General features: G+C 36.7%; 2 protein-coding genes across 4 annotated transcripts in view; one reads left to right on the top strand and one right to left on the bottom strand.

Moving 5' to 3' along the window:
* Positions 1-24620, bottom strand: part of LOC117568053 (protein twist) — a 91185-nt gene that overhangs the window by 46979 nt on the left and 19586 nt on the right. The gene's annotated exons all lie outside the window — the stretch shown is intronic.
* On the top strand, positions 15141-22448 carry LOC117568052 (uncharacterized). Of its 2 annotated transcripts, none has more exons than XM_034248399.2 (7): positions 15141-15282; positions 18222-18410; positions 19035-19176; positions 19325-19467; positions 20016-20172; positions 20849-20963; positions 21042-22448. In XM_034248399.2, exons 2-7 carry the CDS (start codon positions 18359-18361, stop codon positions 21168-21170), a joined length of 738 nt encoding a protein of 245 aa, XP_034104290.1. In that variant the 5' UTR covers positions 15141-15282; positions 18222-18358; the 3' UTR covers positions 21171-22448. The 2 variants fall into 2 exon arrangements, with proteins under 2 accessions (XP_034104290.1, XP_034104289.1); XM_034248398.2 differs by having other exon boundaries at positions 15161-15298.

Here is a 24620-nt window from a genome sequence, read left to right as displayed (position 1 = left end):
GCCACCGCCACAGCTGATGTTGCTGCTGCTGCTTCTGTTGTTGTTGCTGCTGTCGATGAGGCCAACGCGTTTAGCATAAAGGTTACATATATATAACATACCGGTTTTTTGGGTTAATTAATATGAAAAAATATACTCCCAACGTATGTGTGTGTACACTATTCAAATGTGTGCCTTTTGGTCAGGTCAACTCGATGCGAGACTTACGCCAGGTTTAATGACCCGCAGCATGCAAATGAGTAAAAGTAAACATTTGAGCATATCCCAACACTGACTGCAATAATTCTGCAGACGAGTACACTCGCAATGCCTTCACATAAGGCAATTATAATGATAGTTGATTGATCATGGTTTCCATAAGCCATGACCATAGAAAATGGCCAAAACATAAATAAACGAGAAAACGTTTGTTACTTAATGAAATGCTAGTGGGAAAAACGTATAAACTCGATATTTAAATAAGTACAAAGGTGAGTACGAATATATTTTACTGTTGCTAATATTCGTCTTCACTTCTTTTGAGACTATAGGTTCTATTTTTATGAATGACATTTGCTTCAGAATATTTAAATATGTGAATATTCAAGACATAAAGAAATAAAGAGAACAAAACATCACAAATTTAAAAGTGATTTCGTTTTTCTTCAAATATGTTAGAAACCGAAAATTATAAATGTGACCAATTAATTTAAAGTTTTAATCTAATTTATTGATTGTTGTACTGTATTGTTGTACCCGCTGCCCATTTTCAATGAAAATAAAACAAATGTGAAATAAAGTTTCTTATATGCGGAAAATGTACTCGTCTACAACACGTTATCCATTGATCTTAAAATCAAAACATTTCATATAGGACAAAATATGCCGAACACATATACTCTCCAACTATTGAAATTGTACCGTACTATATGTTTTTTCTTCTCTGTGTTTTTGATATTTCATAAACATTTTATTAAAATTTACGTAGGATCTGGTAAATATCTTAGAAGTTATTGAATAATATACAAAATACAGCTTTCGGTATATTTATTCAGTAGCATTTTCAGTTGGCTTGGCCTATAAATTGAATCAATAACTGCCAAGCTGGGCATCTAGAAATAGAAAATCATTTTCAGATATCCGTCGTCTTATGAACATTGCTTTGATTGATAATATGGTATATTAAGTACTCTATGGTATATTATTGAATGTAGTAGTATATCAATATATCGAAATGTAGCTTTCTACAGTAGCATTTTTGATTGTTTTGGCCTATAAATTTTAATTGGTTAGATCGATAACTGTCAAAGAAAAACATTTTCAAGTATCTGTTGTTCTACCAAGATTTCCCAATTTTATATTCTGAAAATATGATATGATCATCTGATAGATACAATAAAATGCGTAATATTATGTAGAGTCCTAGAAATAATGAGTTCTTACAGAAAGACAAACAGATTGATAGCAGAACAGGTACGAATACCGGGAAGAGTTCAACGAATACACGAATTCGATGCAGTGGAAACAAATAGGAATATAACATTAGTATTATTTTTGCTAAATGGTAAGTAAAAGAGTCTCTTCAAACCATAAAAACAGAAGTGAAGCTGAGAAAAAATTGTAAGTATTGTATATATTATTAAGTTAAAGAAAAGATAAAATCAATCTATTGTGCATCAAATACTCCTTTGACTTGTACATGTTCATACACAGAGCGAAACAGAGAGCTAGATGCAAAAAAAGAACATAGAACTCATTAAAAAGCAATAAAGTTGCTGTTTCTGCCAGCGAAGAACAGAGAGCGTGTCCATCAATGAGCGCTTGCCACAAGCTGCAAGCTGTAAGCTGCAGCTCAAGCTGATCCGCAATTGAATGGGAATTCGGGAATCGAGTCTGTCCATCAGCCAAAAACGCTGCAACAACCAAAACGATTGCGGAGAGTGCTTCAGGGGAAGAGGGATAAAGCGTTGACTTGTACGAAGGCAGCGGAGCAGACTGAGGCTTAAAGACTGCGGCATGTGTGTGTGTGTGTATGAGTGTGTGAGCCTAGGCAGGCACTTGGCCATTTTTAATTTATTGTTATGCCTTTTTAGCTGGCTTTTGCCTGCCGTTGCCACTGCTGCTGCTGCTTTAGTTGCTGCTGCTGCTGCTGCTGCTGGTCGGCAGGTCATGTGCAATTTATGAAACTGTGCAGCATTTGCGGCCTGATTTTTGAGACACATTTGGACGGTTGTCGCAACGGAGGCAGCAACTGAGGCAACGGCGGTGGCTTTGGCTTTGGCATCAGCAACTGCGGGTCTCTTTCGCTCTGTATCGTTGTTATTGGTTTCTTGTTGCTTCTGTCCGTTTGATTTGTGATCGATTGTGTGTCGTTACTTTGCGACATGGCGCATGAAATCTTTGACACCTAACGGTAACTGCCAGCCAGATCAGAGAGTCACACAGTCAAATCGCCCCCGACACGTCGCACAGTTGCCTTTAAGCTTCTGCATTAAATTGGAACAGCAACAGCAACAGTTGCTGCCATAGTGGTTGCCCCCAAGTTAGCATCGCAGCTTGAGAGCCTCAAGAGTTGTCAGCGCGTTGCCAAAGTGTTGGCAGTTTTGCCATTTATTTTACAGGTGAGTGAGCATAATGGACAGTTGGCCGTCGTTTGATGTAGGCCTTTGCAACATGCTGAGCGCGCTTTGGCTCAATTAAAAATGGTCTGTCTGGTCCACGTAGCCTGCCTCATTTGACAATTGCCAATTGCCTAATAGAGCCAAATGGACAATGGTCGATGGTCGATGGCCCATGGTCATCGCTCCACTCCACTCCGATCCGATCCGCTTAGCTCTGCTCTGGTCTGCAGCGAGTCAACGTTTTGTTTTTGCACTTGTCCTCCTCTCTTTCTCTGTACGCTGACTCCTTTAATTTGGTTGGCAAAATGCTTAAATTAAAATTCCCATCACACCATAAAACCCATAAATCATCTTTTATCTAAGCGAGTCTATCGACGCATGCGCGCGCCGACATTCAACTTGCAGTTCGGAAAGAAAAAACTCTATCTCTATCTCTGTCTGTGTCTGTGTCTATGGATGTGTGTGTGTGTGTGAGTGTGTGCAAAATGATACTGGCTGTGTCTGCTTCGATTGCGAACTGGGAGCTGGGAGCTGAACACTGGGAACTGGGGACTCCGAACCTACTTGCTTGCCTTAATGAGAATTTAATATTTTTCAATAAAAATTTGTAAAAGGCGCGTTAGCTTGTTGCAAGGCTCTCAGCCATAAAGACGAAAGACGATGGAACCAAGTCTATGCAACTTGGCCTATTGCATGTGTGTGTGTATGTTTGCATTATGGCTATTAGCGCATTTTTATTTCGACCTACAGGCAACTTATGTTATGGTCAAGCTTTTTCTTTTCGCCTCAGCAGTGGCGTCTTCCGAAAGGGGCTTTAAAATATTGCTTTATTTATTCCAATCATTATTGAACAATTGGAATATTATTACGTATTTTATAAGTCAATGTGATAAGCAGTTGTTTTGTTATAATAATCTAACTTTACATAATATAACTTCAATCTTTAAACGTGCAATTGGCTTGGGAATACGGGTACTTTAATTGCTGACGCAAATGATAAGCTTTCGATGTGTTTTTATTAGGTTAAGAAATATTAGAAATTCCTTCTTGATTTCATATTGGGTTAGCGAGTTGTAGTGAGAGTGTGAGGGTATAATGAATTAAATGAGAGTAAAATATAAAGTTTGAAAACCATAAAAAGTAGTGTTTTTGAGATTACCTGTTGAAGTAATAGTGAAATATGTCGGTTTGGTTTGCGGTGAGTTCTGCCGTGCTTCCACTAAGCTAAGCTCAGTATCTTTAAATATATTTGTTTTAATTACAAATAATAATTTCACACACTTCAATTTATACACACGAATTTAATTTCACAAGTCTTCTTTAACATTTCCTGTGCCTCTTATTCGCATTGTATTCACGCAGTGCGTTTTTCGTTAATACGTCGTTAATAGGACTGCCAACTTATGTGTTGAAAAAATACTAACTTGTAAAAGTTTTTATTGAGTGGACAACACTGAGTTAATCGTTAAAGATTATCGATTACTTTAAGCCGATGCCTTTTTTCGCAAGAAGAAATTATTTGACAGAGGTTTAATAACAAGATCGAGATTACAAAAGGTGGATTTAAAGACTTGCAGAAGTATGACTTAAGTATTAAATAGCTAAAGAACCCGAGAAGACGGACCCCCCCTCAATAATTGGTCATTAGAGTTGGCAATGTCACTGCGTGTGCAGACTGTTGAGAACGGTGTGTGTTGTCGCTTTGTAGTTGAAGTTGAAATTGTTATTGTTATTGTTATTGGTTAGGCGCATTGCTTGTGTTGGCCCTGCCCTGCCCCTGACAAAACAAAAGCCAACTGTTGCATACGAAATTGGCAGAAGTTCAACATGAGCAGCGAGTCGAAGAGGAGTTCAAGACTTGGACATGAGGTTCGAGCTGGAGCCAAGTGTCGCCAATGCCTTGTGTTGTGTCTAGGCTTTTGTTGTCATTGTCGATGTTGTTGCTGCATTTGCTGCTGCAGTTGCTGTTGTTGCTGCTCGTCTTCTTGGGCTCGGTTCGCGTCACTTGGCGGCGCGTGCAGACTGCTGAGCCTGTTTTAATATGCCAGCAATGACAATCAAATGTCACCTCTGGTGCGCCATGTCTAGACGAAGCAGCAACAACGAGAACAGCTGCAACAGTTGCAAGCTAAAAGAAATTGCATGCAAGTGAGTGCTGATTGCAACAACAACAGAAACAACAACGACGACCAGCAGCAACATATAAATATGTCATTTGGCTCATTATAAAGATAGCAAACAGCGCTGACCAGAACTGCAAGATTGGAGGAGCAATAGCTGCTGTTGCTGTTGTTGTTGTTGGTGTTGCTGCTGCCGCTCTGGGGGCGCAGCAGCAACTGCAACGCTGCGGCGTCACATTTAAACGTTTAATGATAATTTATGAATGTTGTTGTTTTTTATTGCAACAACAATGCCGTAAACCAATAAATCTTAAGGATCACATAAATCTTGACGCTAACTGCGCAGTCGCCGTTGCAGTCGCGGTCGCTATCAGCGTTGCAGTTGCAGTTGCAAGTTGTAGATCTGCTGCTGCTGCTTGCTGCTGCAGTGGCCAGCAACGTGCAACGTGCCACAATAATTTGGGCTTTTGATTTTGCTGTCCCAACTCTGGGGCACACTTGATCAAACGGCAGGAGTTGCTCTATTGACAGCCGCAAAACCTTGAAGCGAGAATGATGGCTGGTGCGTGTTGCTGCTGCTGCTGCTGCTGTCGATGTTGCTGCCGCCGCTACTACGCTACTTGCGACTCCTGTGGTGCCAGAGTGAATGTGTTAATAGGCCAGCTTATTGACTATGAGTTCGCGTATGAGCCAACTTGACCAATTGGCTTGGCTTTTTAGAAAGGCTCACATAGGCTAATTTTTTTTGTTATTGCAGCTTACGGTTGCTGCTGCTGCTGCTGCTGTCGTCGTCGTTGTGGTTGTTGTTATTGTTCTCAGTTAATTTAATTTTTGCTTTTCATGCTTCGTTAACATATTTTGCTTATAAGGATTTCCCGCTGCAGAGCAAAAAGAAATCACAAGCTGATCAGTGGAAACATGCCGCCGTTTGCCAGGTTGCACAGGTTGCACGGGTTACACGGATTGCACAGGTTGCAACAATAACAACAACGACGATGGTGACGTTGCGACGGCGGCGGCGGTGGTGGCGGCTTCATTGTTGCAGGTGCATGTTGCCGCAACAATGCCATAAATTGTGACATTGGTTTTTTTTCTGTCCCCCTTCTTCTGCGTCTGCTTCTGCTTTTTGCTGCTGCTACTGCTGCTGCGGCTGCTCTGACTCCCCCTCCAACGTTGCAACGTATCGCTGCCTTTGCTAATTCTTTTTGTAGTGCAAAACGACAGCAGCACCAACAACACACACTCACAAAAAAAAAAGAGAATAATAAAGTAAAAAAGCTTAGAACGAGTTTTGGCATTTACGACTCACTCATTGCTCTGCGCTGCTCCGCTGAGGCTGATCTGTGGATGCAGTTCAACCAGCAACCAACAACAGCAGCAGCCAAGAGTCAAGAGGTAGCCAACGGGCAGTACGTGGTCTTGTTGTTGTTGCTGCTGCTGCTGTGGCTTGCCGCATTATGTTGCTGCTTAATTGGTTATAAATTAATTAAACGTCGATTAATAATCCGGCTTCTTGTCAGTTAAACGCCGCCGACGCCGTTGCTGCCATTTCTTAGGTACTGGGAACAAGAACTCGACAACAACAACAACAACAACAGCAACAACAACAAGAACAACGCTAACGACAAACTGAAACAAGCTCTACCTAGAGTGGCCAAGAGTATGGGCCTGAACTTCAGCTTCCAGCTTCAGCTTTAGCCACGTGATGAGTTGGCAATAATGAACTTGTTGTTGTCGCAGCTACTGTTGTTGCTGCTGTTGTTGTTTCTGTTGTTTGCTTGAACTTTTCCCTTGATGCTCGCACTCATTAATGGCCCAGAGATTTTTGGGATGACTTTAGTATCAATGACCATTTGGGTGTTTTAGGTTAGCAACCGCTAAATTTTTAATGTCATTGTCTAAGGGTTTTTTTATTTGTTGGTTCTGGCTGAACTTTACTAAGCTACAAAAAGAGTTAAAACAAATTATCAACACGTTCTGTAATTAGGAATAGAACACTATTATTAACAATTTAAGTGATTAAAGTGAAAGTTACTTTCTGCAAATTTAATCGAATGTCGAAATTTTTAATCAAAAGGTTAACGTAAATTACATTTGTTAATGCCAATGCAAAGTGTTTAACTTATACAAATTATTTTAAGCCGCAGAATTTGAAATACAATAAATATAGAAACAAATTGGAATTATTGAAATGTAATACATACTTTATATTTAATTGGTATGAGCACTTATTCAAAATAAACTTGCAATAATAAACTATTTCCATATTATATAGTAAGTAAAAAAAATGAACAAGAAAACTACTGTCGAGTGTTCTCGACTGTGAGATACCCGCTACCCATTTTGAAAAAAAAACAAAGCAGTGCGGCATTAATTTTAAAATATACCAAAACAATATAATAAAAAATACTAAAAATATACAAATTGTATATTTTATATATTTATATAGTACTACATTCAATATATACCAAATAGTGCAAAATATATTAGACTATCAACAAAAGCAATTAAGACCGCTGGTAAGTAGGCGGTATTTCTTAAATAACTTCGACAATTTTTATCTAATCTCAAATTTTTAGGATTCATAATACTGTCGTTAAACTACGCTTGTCGGTTTTTCGGTTTTTGTCGATATCGGGGCGGAAGTAGGCTGTTATAATTAAATATTATAACTCTATCTCTTGTAGTGTCATAGACAGACGGGCAGACAGACAAACGGACAGACTGACAGACAGACAGACAGAGAGACGGACATGACTTCGTTGTCTCGGTTGTTGACGCTGATTAAGAATCGGAAATAAATCCTCCTGTTACATACATTTCCTGAAGTTACAAACTTATAATACTCTTCTACCTTATGGGTAGCTGGTATAAAATGTGAGTATTGTTGGGGGTTGTAGCAATAAATACAACATGAAAGCTCAGAAAGCATTTGCAGATCAAAAGTATTTATACGAGTTCGTATGGCGACGGAGATTACTTCTTCTGTGTGTTACAACCAATCTAAATATGGCTTTTATTAAGCGTTAACAACATAATATCGATAAATAATTGCAACCACAGAGTGCCTTGAATAACATATATTTATAAACAACTCAAGCTATAATTTGTCTTTATTATTGCTTGTAAAATAAGGATATGGTTGGTTTGTAATTAAAATGCAATCGGAAATAAGAAATTACTTTACGGTCAATAAACAAATTGCATAAAGTATTTCGGTCTGTGAGATTTAGAGATGTAAAAACAAAACCATTTGAACAAGACGAAAATGTTATTTAAAAAAAAAAGTGAATTGATACGAATTGTTGGGACTATGATTTATACTAGTGATAGGAAATTAATTGAAATAAATACATTTTTTCTTAGTAATTTAATTCAACTGTAATATAATTTGAATAGTTGCTACTATGACAGATATGAATTCAATTTGTTATTCTACTAAAAGGTTCATCACGATTATTACAATATAAGAAAAAGACACAATAAAAATCTTGCTTTCAGACTTTTTATTTTTAATATAATGCTGTCAGTTTTAAAGTAAAAGTTATGCGTGCTTCAAACTGCGTTTTAAAAAATGTTCAAAAAGATGAGATTTGACTTTAAGGCATATTTTATTTTGAATTTTACATAGTAAACAATAAATTACATTACATTAATTTTTTAAATAAATTTGTTTAACTAGCTTAAGATAAGATTTTATTTTGTATTCTTTAAACGATCGTTTTGGGAATAGTGCCATGTGTAACATAAATTCCATAATAAAACGGATCAATGAAAAGCGTCAACAAAATATTTATTTTATTTTCTCGTCATGATTGGGGTTTTATCGTATACGTATAAGCAGCGGGTGACGACAAATATTACATAACAATAAAATATTATAGTAGAGACAAACCACAATTTCATTTTTCAAATATTATTGCCGTCTGTTTCTCCACATCACTTTCTTTTTTATGAAAGATTATTATGATAATAAAAACTATCTTCTGCGATAGAGCTTAAAAATAAATGCAAAATTTATTATTATATTTCGATATTTTATAGACATTTTTCACAAAAAATTTCGTAATGAAATTCTGACTCAGGTTTCTCTGTAATATATTTTTAAATATCATAAAAATAATTGGGCGATAAATACTAAAATACCACTTATTTTAGAGTTATAGATGAATAATAAGTTAGGTTAACTTCATTGACACTTATCAGTAGTAGTAAAAGCGTGTATGATACCATAACTCTTAACTAAATTATTATGTACTTAATCCTAGAAAGAGCTTAACGTACTTTTACAGCCAGAGCCCACACCTTAATTCAAAATTAGAAACAATAGGTAGCAATAATTGGAAATGATTTTTGTTTGGAATAGAAGTGCTTTAGTAATAGGGCATAGCAAAAGTGCTTGATAAGTCATAAGATGATACGCATATTAGTTGAGGAAGTAGCCAATGAGACATCGAAGCTGGCTGACAAGTTCTTTTCACTGTTTGTCCCATTCTCAAGCTCAGTCTGAAGCTCAGTCTGAAGCTGAAGCGTTGGTGAACAGCTGATGCAGGGGCTGCTGAAGCTGCTGGGGGCGAGTGCTCTTTAATCTGACAGTTATTTGATTTGATTGCTGTGGCTGCTGCTTAAAAGTGGAGAGAGGCATCGCGAAAGAGCGAGAGGGAGAGCGAGAGAGAGGGAGAGAGTGAGATAGCCATAGAGCGAGAGTGAGCTGCAGAGAGTATTGCGGTTGTTGTAGTTGCTGTAGTTTATTTCAACACTTTGTGCCGCATATCCACTTGAGGCGACATCCAAGTGATGCCTTTTGTTGATCGAGTGCTTGCTACGCACTCCACACACTCCACTAACTGGCAACAACAACAACAACAACACCAAGAGAAACAACAATGAAATGCTACATATTCCACGCTACTTTAACGTGCACGAACAAACGAACGAATCGAACGTAGAAATACGAGTACTCATAACTTATTATAAGTTTTTGGGCAGTGGCGATTAAATCACTGGCCCGACCCGGCCCCATCGAGTAGGCCCCAAACAAGGCCATAACAGAAGAGACTCAATGGCTGCGGCAGCAGTTTGTTTCTCCGCTGTCCGTCTGTCCGTCCGTCCGCTGTCTGTTGCCCCGATTCGCTGTGTAGGCAGCTGAAGCTGCCGAAGCTGCCTCAGTGTTTGGGGCTCAAGTGATTGTTAACCCATAGACGGGTCACAATAATGAACACTGAAATCGCGACGCACACTTTCTCACGTTGTTGCGCCTGCGTCTAGGCAACATGCGCTAGCGACAAGTGCTTCAACTGCTGCTGCTGCTATTTACTCTCCCCCCTCTCTCTGCCTCTCACACACATACGTAAATTAAACTATAGCCTGTAAAACGTCAAAATATACGAGCACACTGCGATTTAAACTGTCAACGCGGTCGTAAACACTGTCAGAGACCGAGCCGAAGACCAAAACTGGAACTCCAACTTGACCAAAGTGCTGACGGCCTGCCAGTAGCTAGTTGCCTGCCCGTTGCGAGCTGAGAGCTGAGAGCCAAGTTGCTAGTTGCCAGTTACTTGTTGCAGAAATTTGCTTATGAACCACCAGACCCAGATCTGTTGCAAACTGCTGCTGCTGCTGCAGCTGACGTTACTGCTAATGCGGCTCGTAAATCCTGGCAAGCAACCGCTTGGCCTCGCCTGACGGCCTCTTGGTGTCTTGACTTTGGTGCTCAGCCTTTGCCCGGCGCCTGATGAATGTTGTGATGCGGTGTTTTCTGCCTGTTTGTTAGATTTACGCGCTACAATTAACGGTCTAATCATCGCAATTTGTACGCCACGGTGCAAGATAATCAGCCTACAAGTCAATTTCATTTCAAATGACTCCGGCTAGAACCAAATCTTTATTATAAGCTTGTTGCATACGAAATTCATCAAAATATATATAATAACAAAAACATATTTCAATAAATAATATTGTAAACAACAAAAATGCTTTTACTATAATATTATTATTAATGGCACAACATTTATAATTATCATTTTAAACATATTCCAAAAGAATACCTCTGCGTCTCTCAGCAAGTGCGATAGCAGAGTAAGTTGCCATAAAAGCTTAGCATGGACAACAACCGTAGTGTGAATGTTGCCATAAAAAGCTTAGCCGATACCTAGTGTGCACCATTCGCAGTTAGTTGGTCAGTTGTTTGCCAGTTGTTCAAAGCACCTCCCCTTTCCGCTGCCCTATTCAAGCTAGTCGTAGACAAGCAAAGTTCACGTAGTCATTAATTTTTTTTAACTTTTTTCTTTAGCATTGTTGCTTAACTAATAAAACTAAACTAAGCGTAAATACGTGGAAGGAAAGTGGGGGACGCATAGACGGAGATTTTTGTTATTGTCATCAGCTCATAGACCAATTGTCCTGTTGTTTCCCTTAACTTAGCCTTTTAACGGTGTACGCTCAGCGACAGTGTGCTTTGGTTTGCGAGTGCGAGTGTGTGAGTGGGTGAGAAGGAGTGGGAGAGAAGGAGTAAGTGTGTGGGAGCTAAACTTTAAATTGTCCAATGCTACGTGCTTCGCATGCGGAGTTCATAAATCCAAACGCTAAATGTAAACATCAACAGTTGAGAGAACTTGCGACTCGCCAGCCAAAGCAAAGGCAACAACAATGACTAAAACTTGCAAACTTCAAACGCACACTAATGCAGTAACAGAACACAAAGCGGCTAAAGCCAAGGGATTCCATCCTTCTCGCACTCGCTGTGCAGGTCGCCAGTCACTTTCACCGTTATTTCTGGGTTCTTGATGTTGTTGTTGTTCTTGTTGTTGTTCTTGTTGTTATTGTCGCGCTTAATGCACGATATTGCTATTGTTTGTGTGTGCCGGGCTGTGCATGTGTTTGTGTGTGCATGTATGTGTATGACTGTAGGTGTTAGTCTATGGCCTGCTGCCGTTGCATTGTTGTTGCTGCTGTTGTGAGCGTAGCCAACGCAAATAAAATAAACTTCCTTCTGTTTTCGTTTGTCGAATAAGCAATGGCTTTAAGCTCTTTCCTGTCATCCTTACGCATGTGTCCAATGGTAATGACCTCGACACACACACACACCTACTCACAAACACACACAAATGCACACCTTCTGACAGTCACAATAGCTGACCTTCTGAGCTTTGTTCATAAAGATGAAACTATATAAAAAAAAACTCTTGCAGCACTACTTTTAGTTGTAGCGCTGCGACTATTTAAGTTTCCTGTCAGTTCATAATGATATTAAAATGCATATGAATAAATTAAATACTGCAGATGTACTAAATATGAAAGAATTTAGATACAAAGATGATATAAAAATACCAGAATAAGAAAAGTTTAGTCTTTAATAGTAAGAGTGTAAACTGTTCATGTATTCTGGTAACTAATTAAAATGCAAATGAGAGAGAACAAATACTATACTATAATACAGCACGAAAAAAAAACAAAATTAATAAAGTCAAAATTTTGTAAACAATATCTTGCTTTGTATACTTCAACGAGAGTTGTCGGTTGTTGTTGCTGTTGTTATTATGTGTATATTGGTGTTTGTTATTGCATAACCAAGAACATCGAAGACTGTAAATCTGAAAACAATTATATATAATTAAATTAGTATAAAATTTACGAATTCGAGAATTTAAAAATGCTGAGTTTTAGTAATATTAATCATTAATCAAAACCAGCATTAACTAAAGGAAATGGGGAAAACACAGAAAAATTCCGATAAGATTGCATGGTGTATAAGTAAAGCTATAAAATAGACCTTTTGATATTGATATACTAATAATTTAATGCGTCAGCACAGAGCAATTATGGTCATCTTACAAGATATATCTTGTACCTATAAAATGAATTATTTTTACTCCCGCTACCAATGAGATATTTTCATGTTTCCATGTTCGTCCTTTTGCCTGAATAAACCTATGTATATACCTCAGAAACTATATGAGTTAGATCTAGCAGTTAGTTCATACGAAGTCAATAGTTATTCTTGAAGATGAGTAACGGGTATCTCACAGTCTGATAGAGTGTGCTTTTCATATTTATCAATTTTTGTTTACTTATACTTGTAGAATAGAATAGGAAATCGCGAACGTATTAACATACAACAATACGGTTGCGATTTCCCATTCTTGGTGTCACTAAGTCACTTCATGATACTTAAGATAGTCTACTTTCAAACAAATAAAAATCAAAATCTTTTTTCAATTTTTTTGCTTGTGACGCTCATTTCTAATCAACAAGTAAGTATTTTTGCTTAATAAGAGTTAAAGTTAATTAATGTGAAGTTAATTAAAAACAAGTTCGGATGTCGATCGAGAATATACATTCACATATATATCTATATACGATTGGAGATGCCTCCCTTAGCCCCTTTCATACACTTCCTGTTGGCACACATACATATATTCATATAACGAGTATAACAATCATAACATTTATATTTTATCCACAAAATTGAAAAACAAAGTTCTTATCAATTTTTAGTGCGTCATTAACCGTTTTTTGTATTGATATTATTATTATTCAGCAGTTTCTAGATAAACAAATTATCATACAACAAAAAGATAAAGATAAATTTAAATCGTTGCAAAAAATATATATATATTTATAGTAATCTTATTCTATAGAGCGTCTTTACTCTAGATTTGACCTTGGAAAAGTAAGACCTATTTTTTATTTAACTATTATATATTTATCGTGATCTATCAAATAAAAAGCTGCATTTTAGATAAATACTTAGTTTTCAGGATTTGAACGTGCGTTTTTAAAATTCAAAATTATATTCTAACTTTTTTGAAATCGCAAGCTTTAGTTCGCACTCTGTTTAAATAAGTAAAACGCTCTTTTATGGGGATAACCTTGACCTCATGCACTTTTGTTTTTCGCTTAGTGGACAAAATTTATTGCATTTGCATTGAATTGTGTGCACCACGAAACGCAACTAATTCTAATTATAATCAAATACTCCAAATGTAACAAATTTGAAAGTATACATAATGACATTTTCTACTTCTATGCGGATTGATTTAATTGTCGCATTGGCGGGATTTATTAAATGGTTATTGAACAGTGAATGTAATCAATGATATTTGTGATAGCTGTCGACAGTAAATATGTGCGTCAATATTGTATTATATATTGTATGTAATCAACAAATGCAAGTCACATTTTGGTGCATTATTCAATCAATGGGAAAATCGCTGGGCAGTGATTAAATTATTTATGAATCCATATTTCACTTCATAGAGCACTCTAACCTGTCATGACATACGATTATTGGCCCTGAACTTTTCTAGCATGAACTGAACAAATACGACAAAAAGGAAAAGCAAATCGCTGCCTAATTTAGTTATTATTTACAACAAATACACAAACATTACGGTAAATTGGCATATAGCAAACAAAGCTCAACTCAACGAATGTTGCATATTAACAGAATACAAACAATGAGAAGAGAACACTAACAAATCGTGCTCGACTACGAAATACCCATGTTAACTTCCCACCATAAGAAAGTCCATTTAACAAACGCAGTACGAATATAACAACGAGTAAAATAAAGCGAAAATAAAACGAAAAGAGAATTGGAATGTTTTCACGCATTAATACTCCTTTTTCTGGTATAGGGTATAAAAAAAACAAAAACCTGCGGCCACTTCACAGGCACTTGTCGGGAGCACGGGTGAGTGAGATAGCTGCTGCATGACAAGGAAAACAAAAGGACACACGTGTAAATTTCGACACTTGATTTGAAGTGACGCCGCTGTCTTTTGTTTGTTGTTGCCGTGACTAGTGCTGTAGATGTTGTTGCTGTTGGTGTTGCTGTTGACGTTGGTGTTGCTGTTTGCATTGCGCAAATATAAATAACAAATATTTAACAAAGCAAAATGAAATTATTGGTAACAATTGTCTAAGGCTTATTGGCGTTTTGACGAGGCCATCAGACAGTTCGATAGCAGTAAATACATCTTATCGCTCTAACAGGAAATTCAATGGCTTTGGCTTATTCAATTAATTAAAAAAAAGCACCCTGGACAATTATCAATTGTTGTTCAACTGATTATAATAAATCAAACGCAAGTGGATGATACAATAAAACAAAAGTGCAAGAATTTAAATCCAGTTTCGGCAGCTATCACATCAGCTGAGTGGATTGCGTTATCAAATGCCAAATGCAGCTGGGCAAGCAACAATAATTGCTATAGCAACATACAAATACCTGTTGTTTCAGTGCGGGCAGCATGCGCCAGCAACATTTTTGAAATGTTGCCAGCAACATGCACGACGTGTGTCGACCGAAAGTCATTCGTGTGCCAACGAAGTTGGTTAGCTTTGGTGTGGGTCGGTCGCCTACTCTGCTCTTCGCTGCTGCTACTGCAGTCGCTGTCGCTGCTTCCATCGCTGCTGTCACTGTCGTAGCTGTTGCTGTTGCTGCTACTTCTTCAGTACGTTTTGGTTACTCGCACGACGAACAACGCGGCGCGCTTGCGTCTCAACAGTTGCTGGCAACTTGGAAAGTGTTTTAAATCTCGTGGCCGATCGTCGCGCAGGTGTGAATGCTCTCAAGTAATCAATGCGAAAATAGTAACAGTTAATCATTTACTTTATTTACCTCACTTCACATTAATTTACTTCACAAGTTAAACAAACGTACACGCAAAGTCTGCGCACATTAGCAGTAAAAATAAATATAAAAATAAATAAAATAAAACCTGATTTCTACGCCGGCTGCCTGCACACACTCAGCAGCACAGTACACAGATCGAGTGTGATCGGGCGAGAGGCTCGTCCGACTGCATTCCTTTTGTCTCTTTGCACTCTTTCGAATCACGTGCTGCCCCGCCCAGCTCAACTCCCCGTTGGCGATCACTTTCAAGGCCCACTGTGCACAGTGCAATGCAATCTCTGATGAGTCTTAAAAATAAGACTCGTACAATTTCGTTTTCGTGTTCATTTTCAGTTTTGCTTTACTCATTTTATTTTGCGACAATCGGGCGTTTCACTTGGCGTTCCATTACACTTGTTTCTGTGCTCTTAAGTGTTTTGTTTTCTTCGTTTGTCAATTGAGGCAAAAGCAGAGCGCAGACAATTGATCATTGCCAATTTACTTTGCAAGCAAATGCAAAATGTTTTACTAGCGTATTCCATGTGGAAAATCAAGTTTGTGTTGTTCTTTCTAATTGCAAACTGTAAACCGATAACAACTACCATGAAATGCAATATTAAATGAATACAAATTACATCTGAAATGTCACAAAGGTTGATTTGCCTTGCCACTTGTTTGAAGTCTATTAAAGAAGCCGGGTAGACCATAACTGACCTCGCTCAACAATAACAATAGCAATGTTTTCTCGTATTTGTAAACAATTAATTGAAAATAAACAATCCCCTTTTTCGAGAAATATGAAAAGATATTGGAAATGTGCCTTTGTTTATTTATGAACACTAAAAGTGCTTTAAAAGAGATAACATAACAAATATAAAACGACACACTCCCATACTCATACACACATACTCGCACTCACCCTCGCACACAAACGCATACACCTGCAGCGATGCAGTAGACTAAAAAAATAACAGAAAAAAAAGAGAAAAACAAGGGGTAGCAGATTTTGGCAAAAAGCCCCAAATGTAAAGAAATTCGTTTTGATTTCGTTGCGTTTCTTATTTTTGTGTTTTTATTTCTTTTTGTTTTTGTGCTTATTTCTCACGCCTACACAATTTCATATGGCGAATTGCAGGGTAGCTTACATTAAGTTGGGTATATTAATTTGCATACAAAGTTAGTTGATGCAACAAGTTAAATATATAATTTGCATTATTTATATTATAATTACTTGTGTTTATGCAACTAGTCTGTGTCATTATCCCAAATCAACTTTTATTAAATTAGATTTAATAGACTTAACTTGTTTTCAATTAAATAACTGAACTTGTTTTTTAATAATTGAGTCTCCTAATTTTGTTATTCTAATTAATAATTCTAAATGATCTTGGATATCTGGATATATTTCGTATTTAAACACATGCCACTAGCATTAGTACAAATGACCTTTAATTATAATGTTAGTTATTCAGTAGTTTGAATTGTAATGCTTAAAACATGCATCAATTTTAATTACTTATTGCGCAGTAAAAAAAAACTCATTTAGATTTGCATATACAAATGGTGAATGTTCAGACACCAGACTAATTACAAAATACAATGGGACTATTACAAACAAATTGCTATAACGATATTACATACAACATTATCTTTAAAAACCATTAAAGACTGTTTTCGAAGTGCTTATATTATTGCGAGTACATTTATACGCTCTCCCATTGATTTGCAAGTGGGTTAATACGACGGTGTAGAGAACAGTGTACTTTGAACTTATTATTTGCTCAAAAATAACACAAATTCAATTCGAATGCTCAAATTTACTCACACCCATTCACATTGAAATTCACTCATCTTCGGCTATGAGATCAACAACAACAACAAACACAAATTTTAGCGACACTTTCGCTTTCGCTTTTCTTCTCATCAGTTTTTGTTTTTTTGTATTTATAGAATTTGTTTTCATTTTGAGTATTTTTGTTTATTGCGTTTTTAAATTGTGGAAGATAGTATTTATAATTCGATTTGCAATTAATTAAAACTAAGAAAATAGCAACAGTGAGCAAACAGAAATATTTCGCTGTAGTCGGTATTTTAATATAATTTTAAAGAGTCTAACAAAATTTCAAAAATTTAAAACAAATGAATGAATAATTTATCACTTCCATACATCGAAAAGGATTTATTCTAACATATTATATTTTGTACGGTTTTTGGCCAATAAATTAAATTTGTTTATATTCAAGATAAATCAAGATAGTAGCATGACCAGAATATAACGAGAAAAGTCTGGTACGGAGGCTAATAATTCTTTGATCTAAAGCTAATAATTTTTCTTGGTATCTAGATTTATTTAATTAGTAAACCTAATTAAAATAATGTCAAAACTAGACAATGTGCTAAACACAAAAGAAAAACAAGAAAGCACGCCAATTTGATGAAATTAATGAATAATAATGTAAAAATCAACGTCATCAGTAAAGACTATATTTCTGTTTGTTAGTCCTTCTGCTGGTATGAGCCTTAAATCTCTGAGACTATTGAACAGCACATTTTATTGTTACAAGATAAATTTTCAATGTAGCAAAACCCGAAGCATATTTTTGAAGCACTAATGCATTATATTTTAGTTAGGTATGTTAGTTACATATTTTAACAATATTATCGCTTTCGAACTGTTTTGCTTTAATGGAAAATTGTTAGCGGGTATCTCACAGTCGGGCATACTCGACTGTTGCATTTTTATTAGCTAATTTGTAGGTAATTGTCATATGGATTTGCATTTACTTGTGTTTCCTAATGAGTCATGAGTTTATTTTGACCTAGACTACTTGAATTATATTTCCTAATTTGCGTTCTATTCTTTTACTATGTTGCTAAACGAAGACGTCACTCGTCCACATGTGAATGTCTTGAATCAATTAGAAGGAGAACAAAAAGTGAGCAAAAGTGTGAGCCGCAGTTTTAAAGTGAAGCGATAACAACAAACATTGAAGTGAATCGCAAATTGCAAAGCTAACAAAATGCATCGATATTGTTGGTACTGGAGGTCGGCGGCGTCGCTGCTCGTGATGGGTGAGTGCAAAATATGGTCTGATTCTATATATAACGTAAAATGTATCAGGGTCAGGCTTGGGGTTTACGCCTGAGTCTCGCGGTCCTTATCGTCACTGATCAGACGAGAGCTGTCAGTCTGTTTAATTGACAGTCGCGTGACTTCCGCCACATTGACGATGAATGCCCAGAGACTGAGAGTGAGCGAGAGAGTATAAGAGAGAGAGAGAGAGAGAGAGAGCAAGGGATAGTTTCAGGAAATGTTTACTCCGAAAAACCGAAAAGTTTAAATTTATGAAATGCCAATTTCACTTACGCCCAACTTTATTACCCCTGACGCACATTTGCAACTTTGTGTTGCAGCTGCAAACGCGGTGCGACTCAAACGATAGATAGAGACAGACTGTGTGAAAGAGAGAGCGAGAGAGACAGAGAGAGAAAGTGAGTGGGAGACGGGGAGGAGCAAAGTCTCAGATTGCCTTTTAGCTTTCAACTTGAACACTATCCACTGTTTGTTTGCCAGTTTGTTTATTTGTCTCCTTCTCTCGCACACTTCTCTCTCCTTTCCTCTTCGCCTCTTCCATCCTTGGCTGCTACATTTTTGTACTCGAATTTCACAATGAAAATGTGCATTGTGCCAAACAGCGCTCCTGATGGCGGTCGTAAGGTCAGAGGAATGCGGCCAGGAGGAGTTCACCAAATGCACCGAACCACTTGAGATGCTGCAGTTAACAACGGAATTTTCGATTGGTGCTGCCAAAAAGGAGGAACTGGATAAACTTTGTCAGTAAGTTGTAGTTGCACAGCATTCACAATTGAAACAATAGCATTAACGCCAACACGTTTGTTATCCCCATCTAATATGAACCATGAACACTTCTTCTCTCTTATCCCCGCATCTCCATCGCTACTTATTCATTTTTCCCAAAACTCAGTGAGTTGCGGAAGGGTGTGCGTTGCATTCAAAGCTATACACGTCGCTGCATGGATCTGCAGCAAAGGAATCAGTTCAATAAGCTCTACCATGGCACCAATCAGTTCATCAGGGATCTCTGCAACAAGGGCGAATTCCAGGAAGGTAAGAACATTTTTAATTACGGTCACATATATCTTAACTGAACAAAGAAAGTTCTCAAATCAAGATAAGGTTTTTAGTATTACGAATTTTATCTAAAATGTGCGTCAAGAATATCCTAATCTTAAAGTTAGAAACACACAACTTGATTTCAAGAACATTTGACTTAAGACCAAATTCCTATTGATAAACGGAAAAAAATCTTAAGCTTTTCAGATCACAAATCCTGATCAAAAATTTTCATATCACAAATCTTAAAGGTGTACGATTTTTTCCTCTTATTATAAGTTAAAATATTTATAGGAATTTCTATTGTATCGAGAAGTTTGTAACCAAAAATTTAGTATTTTAGTTCTTATTTTCGGAATGTAGAAAAATGCCAACATTTTTCAAATTAATGTTCTAAATAAATTCAAATTAATGTTCTACGTTTAAATAATTTGAACCTTGTTTTAAGATCACAATTCTTAAGATGAATGTTCTTGATTTTCGAAACTGATATATATAAACTGTATATAGATCTTGAATAACAAATCTCTATATTTGTACAGAGTATCTGAAGCACGCGCATTGCTCTGAAATAGCTAAGAAGGACTTCGAAGTATGCGCCACTCGCTACAAGGAGACGATGTTCTTCCTCAAGCCAAATAAAAATCAGGAGAGCCAGGAAAACAGCACAATGAATGAGAATATCAAAACAATTTGCTGGTGAGCATTTATTTTATGGGAACACAAATGTATTCTATCTATTTATATTTATTTTTATAATATCTAAACCCATTTGACATTCACTTTTTAATTAGTGACCGATAATCCACTTGCTTAACTCGTTTAAAGTATGCGAAGTTAAGTTTATCAGATATCAAAGATTTCCAAATTTAAATTCAATTAAATTTTGTTAAACTTGTTTCGAGTCCATGTCACACAAAACGCATAGAAATATGCTTGACCTTTATTAATCTTGCGATGTATTTAATAATAAAAGGCCTACATTGATTTTAAAGTTTTTAGTTTAAGCTTTCAAGAATTTTATTATAATATGGTTACTAATTCAGCTGGTTTTAGTGACAGTCTGGTATATATGTATATAATTTTATAGCATATTTTTAGTATACGTTTTTTTTATATTTTTAATATACTTTTTTTTTAATATTATATACCATATGAACGTATCAAAATTAACACTTGGTATATTTTCAGTATTGTGGTATATTAATTTGGTATATTTTAAAATTAATACTGGACTGTTTTTTTTCGAAGTGGGTAGCGGGTATCTCACAGTTGGGCACACTCGACTGTAGCTTTCATATTTATTTTCACATTATTTCAGTTTGATTAAACATTTTTTTCATATTATTCCATTTATATTCTTTTTATTTAATAGTTCCATCAATGAGCTGGTGGATTGCTCAGAAAACGCTGCGCGTAAAATTTGTGGCAATGAAGCAGCCAAGTTCACAAGGGAATTGGTCGATAAATACGCCGACAGTTTGACCAAGGTAATTTCTTATCGTTAATCAAAGAATCGAAGCAATATTTAATATTTTCTATTCCCGAAATTTGCTTTCGAATTTCAGATCTATTGCGAGGACTTCACACGGCATCCCGGAATTTGTCGAGATGGCGAAGGCAACGGAGTCGAAGGGCTGAGACAGAATAGTTTGGGAATACTTATAACAGCCTTACTGTTACTGCTAGTCAGATAGATGGAATAGTGTTTTGTCAACCAGAAGAAACACTTTCAACAAAGATCAGTTAAGTTTACTTTTGAAAAACGTTTATTGCAGTTTATGCAAAAAGCCAACAAAATACACAAGAAACACAAACATTAGTGAAATACAACAATAGTTAAGGTTTCTAAAGAACACACACAGAGAGAAAGTGAGTGAAACGTTTCTCGTGGTTCCCTTTCTCCAGAAGAAAACTTCTTAATTATAATTATGTCAATTTTTCAGGCATATAATGTGTTGCTTAATTACTGAGGGCTTAGTTTAGGTTAAAGAATGTGAAGTTAAGTGAGTGTAGCCTATTTATAAAGTATACTTAGTTGATAAGCGCGTTAAATATCACATTGCATATAGTCATACACATACATCGTATATAAATATATATAATATATAGTATAGATTACTACTATATACTTAACAGCAGGTTAAGCAGAGAGTCGAAAATCGAAAGTCTTCGTAGGTTTAGTTAGTGTTTATTGGGAGTGTGTTGAATGTTTATTGTGTAGCATAGCAAATGTTGTTAGTTTGTTTGTGGCACTTGCAACCAAAAACAATGAGTGCAATACTATATATTTGTTTATTGAGCTTTCTTGAGTAGTTCTTAGTGCTTAAATATATATTCTATACTTTAATTATTACTTGCAAATGCAATTGCTTTAATTTCAATTTGTTTAGAACACATTTAGTGGAAACAAGCATTTTATTTTAGCCAATACTTAAGCTAATGGATTACACAAAGCACTCACAGAATAAAATTAGAAAATTGAAATTGAAAGAATATTTAAGCAACACACACATACACACACAAAATATCTGCAATGAAGGAATAAATATCTACAAAAAAAAAGGGAATACTTAATTTAGCAACTACACGCAATTATAAATAAATATATATTCAGACTTTGAAAGAAACGTTGAGTAACGCACTTATTTAAAGTCACCAAAATGTAAATATGATAAAATGTATTAAGGTTTATATAAATATACATACGTATATATAGGTAACAACAATATGAAGGCATTATTACAAATATTACAAATACGAATAAAAAGATTAGTTCAACTTTATAGTAAAAACTGTGAATATATTATCATTAAAGAGCAACATATAATTTAAGAAAAAATTGTACACACACACACACACAGACAAGTGCACAGCAAAAGAGAGAACACACACACACACACACACACAAACACACACTTGAAAAGTAAAAACAAAAACAAAAACAATAAAATGAAAACGAAAATGAAAATAAATTAACAAAACCCCAGAAAAAATGTGCGAAAGCCGTGCCAAAATGCTTTTTACTGCAACGTGTGCCGCAAAAAAGGAGGTTGGCCGTGGAGGAAGGGAGGGAGGGAGGGGAGAGTGCAGAGGAGGGAACCGAGGCATGCGCTGCCAAAAAGTATGCAATGTTGCAGCTACACAGCTATTCACGTATGGCGCCCAGAAGTATGCTGCGCAAATATGCGAGCATAAGCCAAGAGGCATCCACACACACACACTGCAACACACACACACTCTACGCTGTGGCATGCCCCATAATTTATGCTTATGCGAGGTCCCGTTCATTAGAGCCAGCGGCGACTGCTGACCGACAACTGGCTAACGTCAGCGGCCCTTGACTTGTCGCCAAGCGGCTAATTTATTCGCTTGCAGTAACAGTGACAAGGCTCAAGGACATCTGTGGCATGCCGCAACATAATTAACATATAGCTGCAACGAGCAGATTACAGTTCAATAGCTTGGAAAACGCATTATTAGTTGTAAGCTAGTCAAATTGTCGATAATTTTTATTCAAATTTCAATTCGGTTTTTCGAATATTCAATTAAGAAACAAGCGTTCAATTAATTGCGGATGTCAAAGTATAATCGATCACTCTAAACAGAGAGAAAGAGGGAGAGAGAGAGAGAGAGAGGAAGTAGTTCGACCACAAGTAACATCAGAGAGAAACAGCACGTCATAATGGGGAAACATCAAAGGGGGAAACTAAAATGGGATTTTAGTAGCAGTAACTATGAGAAGTTGAAGCCATTTGCAATTTCGACTGCCAATTGAATTGAGCAAATCAATATGGCAGCTGGAAACGGTGACGATTACCCGATTCTGAGGTGAGGACAGGTAAGAGTCAGGTGGGTCAGAGTCAGAGCTATCAAAGAAGAAGAGCGTGTGTATGTAGGTGCAACTCTACTTTGCTCTGCTCTGCTCTGCTTTGGACGTTGCTGCCAATGCAGCTCAAATATTTACGTTCCATTTAAAGTGGCCAACAACAACAGCAAGAACAACTACATACTTGAATCAAGCACATACACACACAGAAGAGGGAGAGAAAGAGAATGAGAGAGAGTGAGAGGAGACAACACACACTTGCACTTGGCCAAGCCATTTTCAACTTCATTTGTTGCGCAAATAGGCGAAACGCATTGCCATCTCCTACTGAATGATGCTCTGACTGTCTGACTGTCTGTGCGTGTGCGTGTGTGTGTGTGGATGTAGGAAGGGGTGCGTGTGTCTGTGTGTGTGTGTGTTAATTTGAAGTCATATTTTTGACTCAGTTGTGTTTCGGTAGCAGCTTGAGCTATGTGCAACCATAATGTTGAGCGATTGCTTGTCCCAATGCTATTTCAGACTTTGCTGCATACTTGAGGCCAAAGACTCCTAAGCCACTTGTTGTTGCTGCCATGCTATTTTTTCTTCATTCGTTGAGTTTTAATTAATTGAAAATGAAGAGTCCCGAATATTCATATATCGAGTTCTACCCGAGTTGCAGCAAATTGGCCGAGTCAGTTGAATGAATGAATGAATTGGCCCAGTGTTGAATGTTTCAAACACTCTTCATTCGTTTACACTTCCAATTGTATTCAATCTGTCTCCCTCTCTGTTTCTCTCTTTCACTCTCGAACTCTTTTTGTTGCCGTCTGGACGAGTAATCCACGCCTTTTAATCCCTTTTAAGCGGCAACAGAACGATTACAATTTGTTTTGCTTGCGCTTTGTTTTTTGTTATTTGCTTTTATTATATTTCACATTTCCGCTGCGACTAATCTGCAATTATGTTTTACATAAAAATCGTATCACATGCCACACCAAACACCAACAACACCAATAAAAGACGACAACAACACCAACAACAACAACAGAGCAAAACTTTTTTGGGAAAGTTTTGTCGGAGTTTGTTAGACTATTGGACTCTTAACTCGCTCCTTGATTGTATGCTTGTTGTGATAGATAGTCTACAAAGAGGGAAACAAACTGCAACGGGAACAGCATCAACTATCATGGATTCGTATGTGTTATTGTTCTTTTGTTGTTGTTATTCTTGCTCTGACATCATGAGCAAATCAAAGTTAATTAAAGAGTTACTACACAATTACTTCCAATTTCAGCTTACTCTCAAAGTTTGGCATAACATCTCTGATTGTTAGCAT

This window comes from Drosophila albomicans, chromosome 3 (assembly GCF_009650485.2).
Source record: "Drosophila albomicans strain 15112-1751.03 chromosome 3, ASM965048v2, whole genome shotgun sequence".
Taxonomy (NCBI): domain Eukaryota; kingdom Metazoa; phylum Arthropoda; class Insecta; order Diptera; family Drosophilidae; genus Drosophila; species Drosophila albomicans.
Note: the sequence above shows the minus strand (reverse complement) of the source record. Positions and strands in the feature narration are given on the sequence as shown.

Coding starts and splice junctions, on each gene's coding strand:
- LOC117568052 (XM_034248399.2), top strand. CDS start 18,359: ATGCATCGATATTGTTGGTACTGGAGGTCGGCGGCGTCGCTGCTCGTG. Junction 18,411..19,034: donor GGCGTCGCTGCTCGTGATGG/GTGAGTGCAAAA, acceptor TGTGCCAAACAG/CGCTCCTGATGGCGGTCGTA. Junction 19,468..20,015: donor CAAGGGCGAATTCCAGGAAG/GTAAGAACATTT, acceptor ATATTTGTACAG/AGTATCTGAAGCACGCGCAT.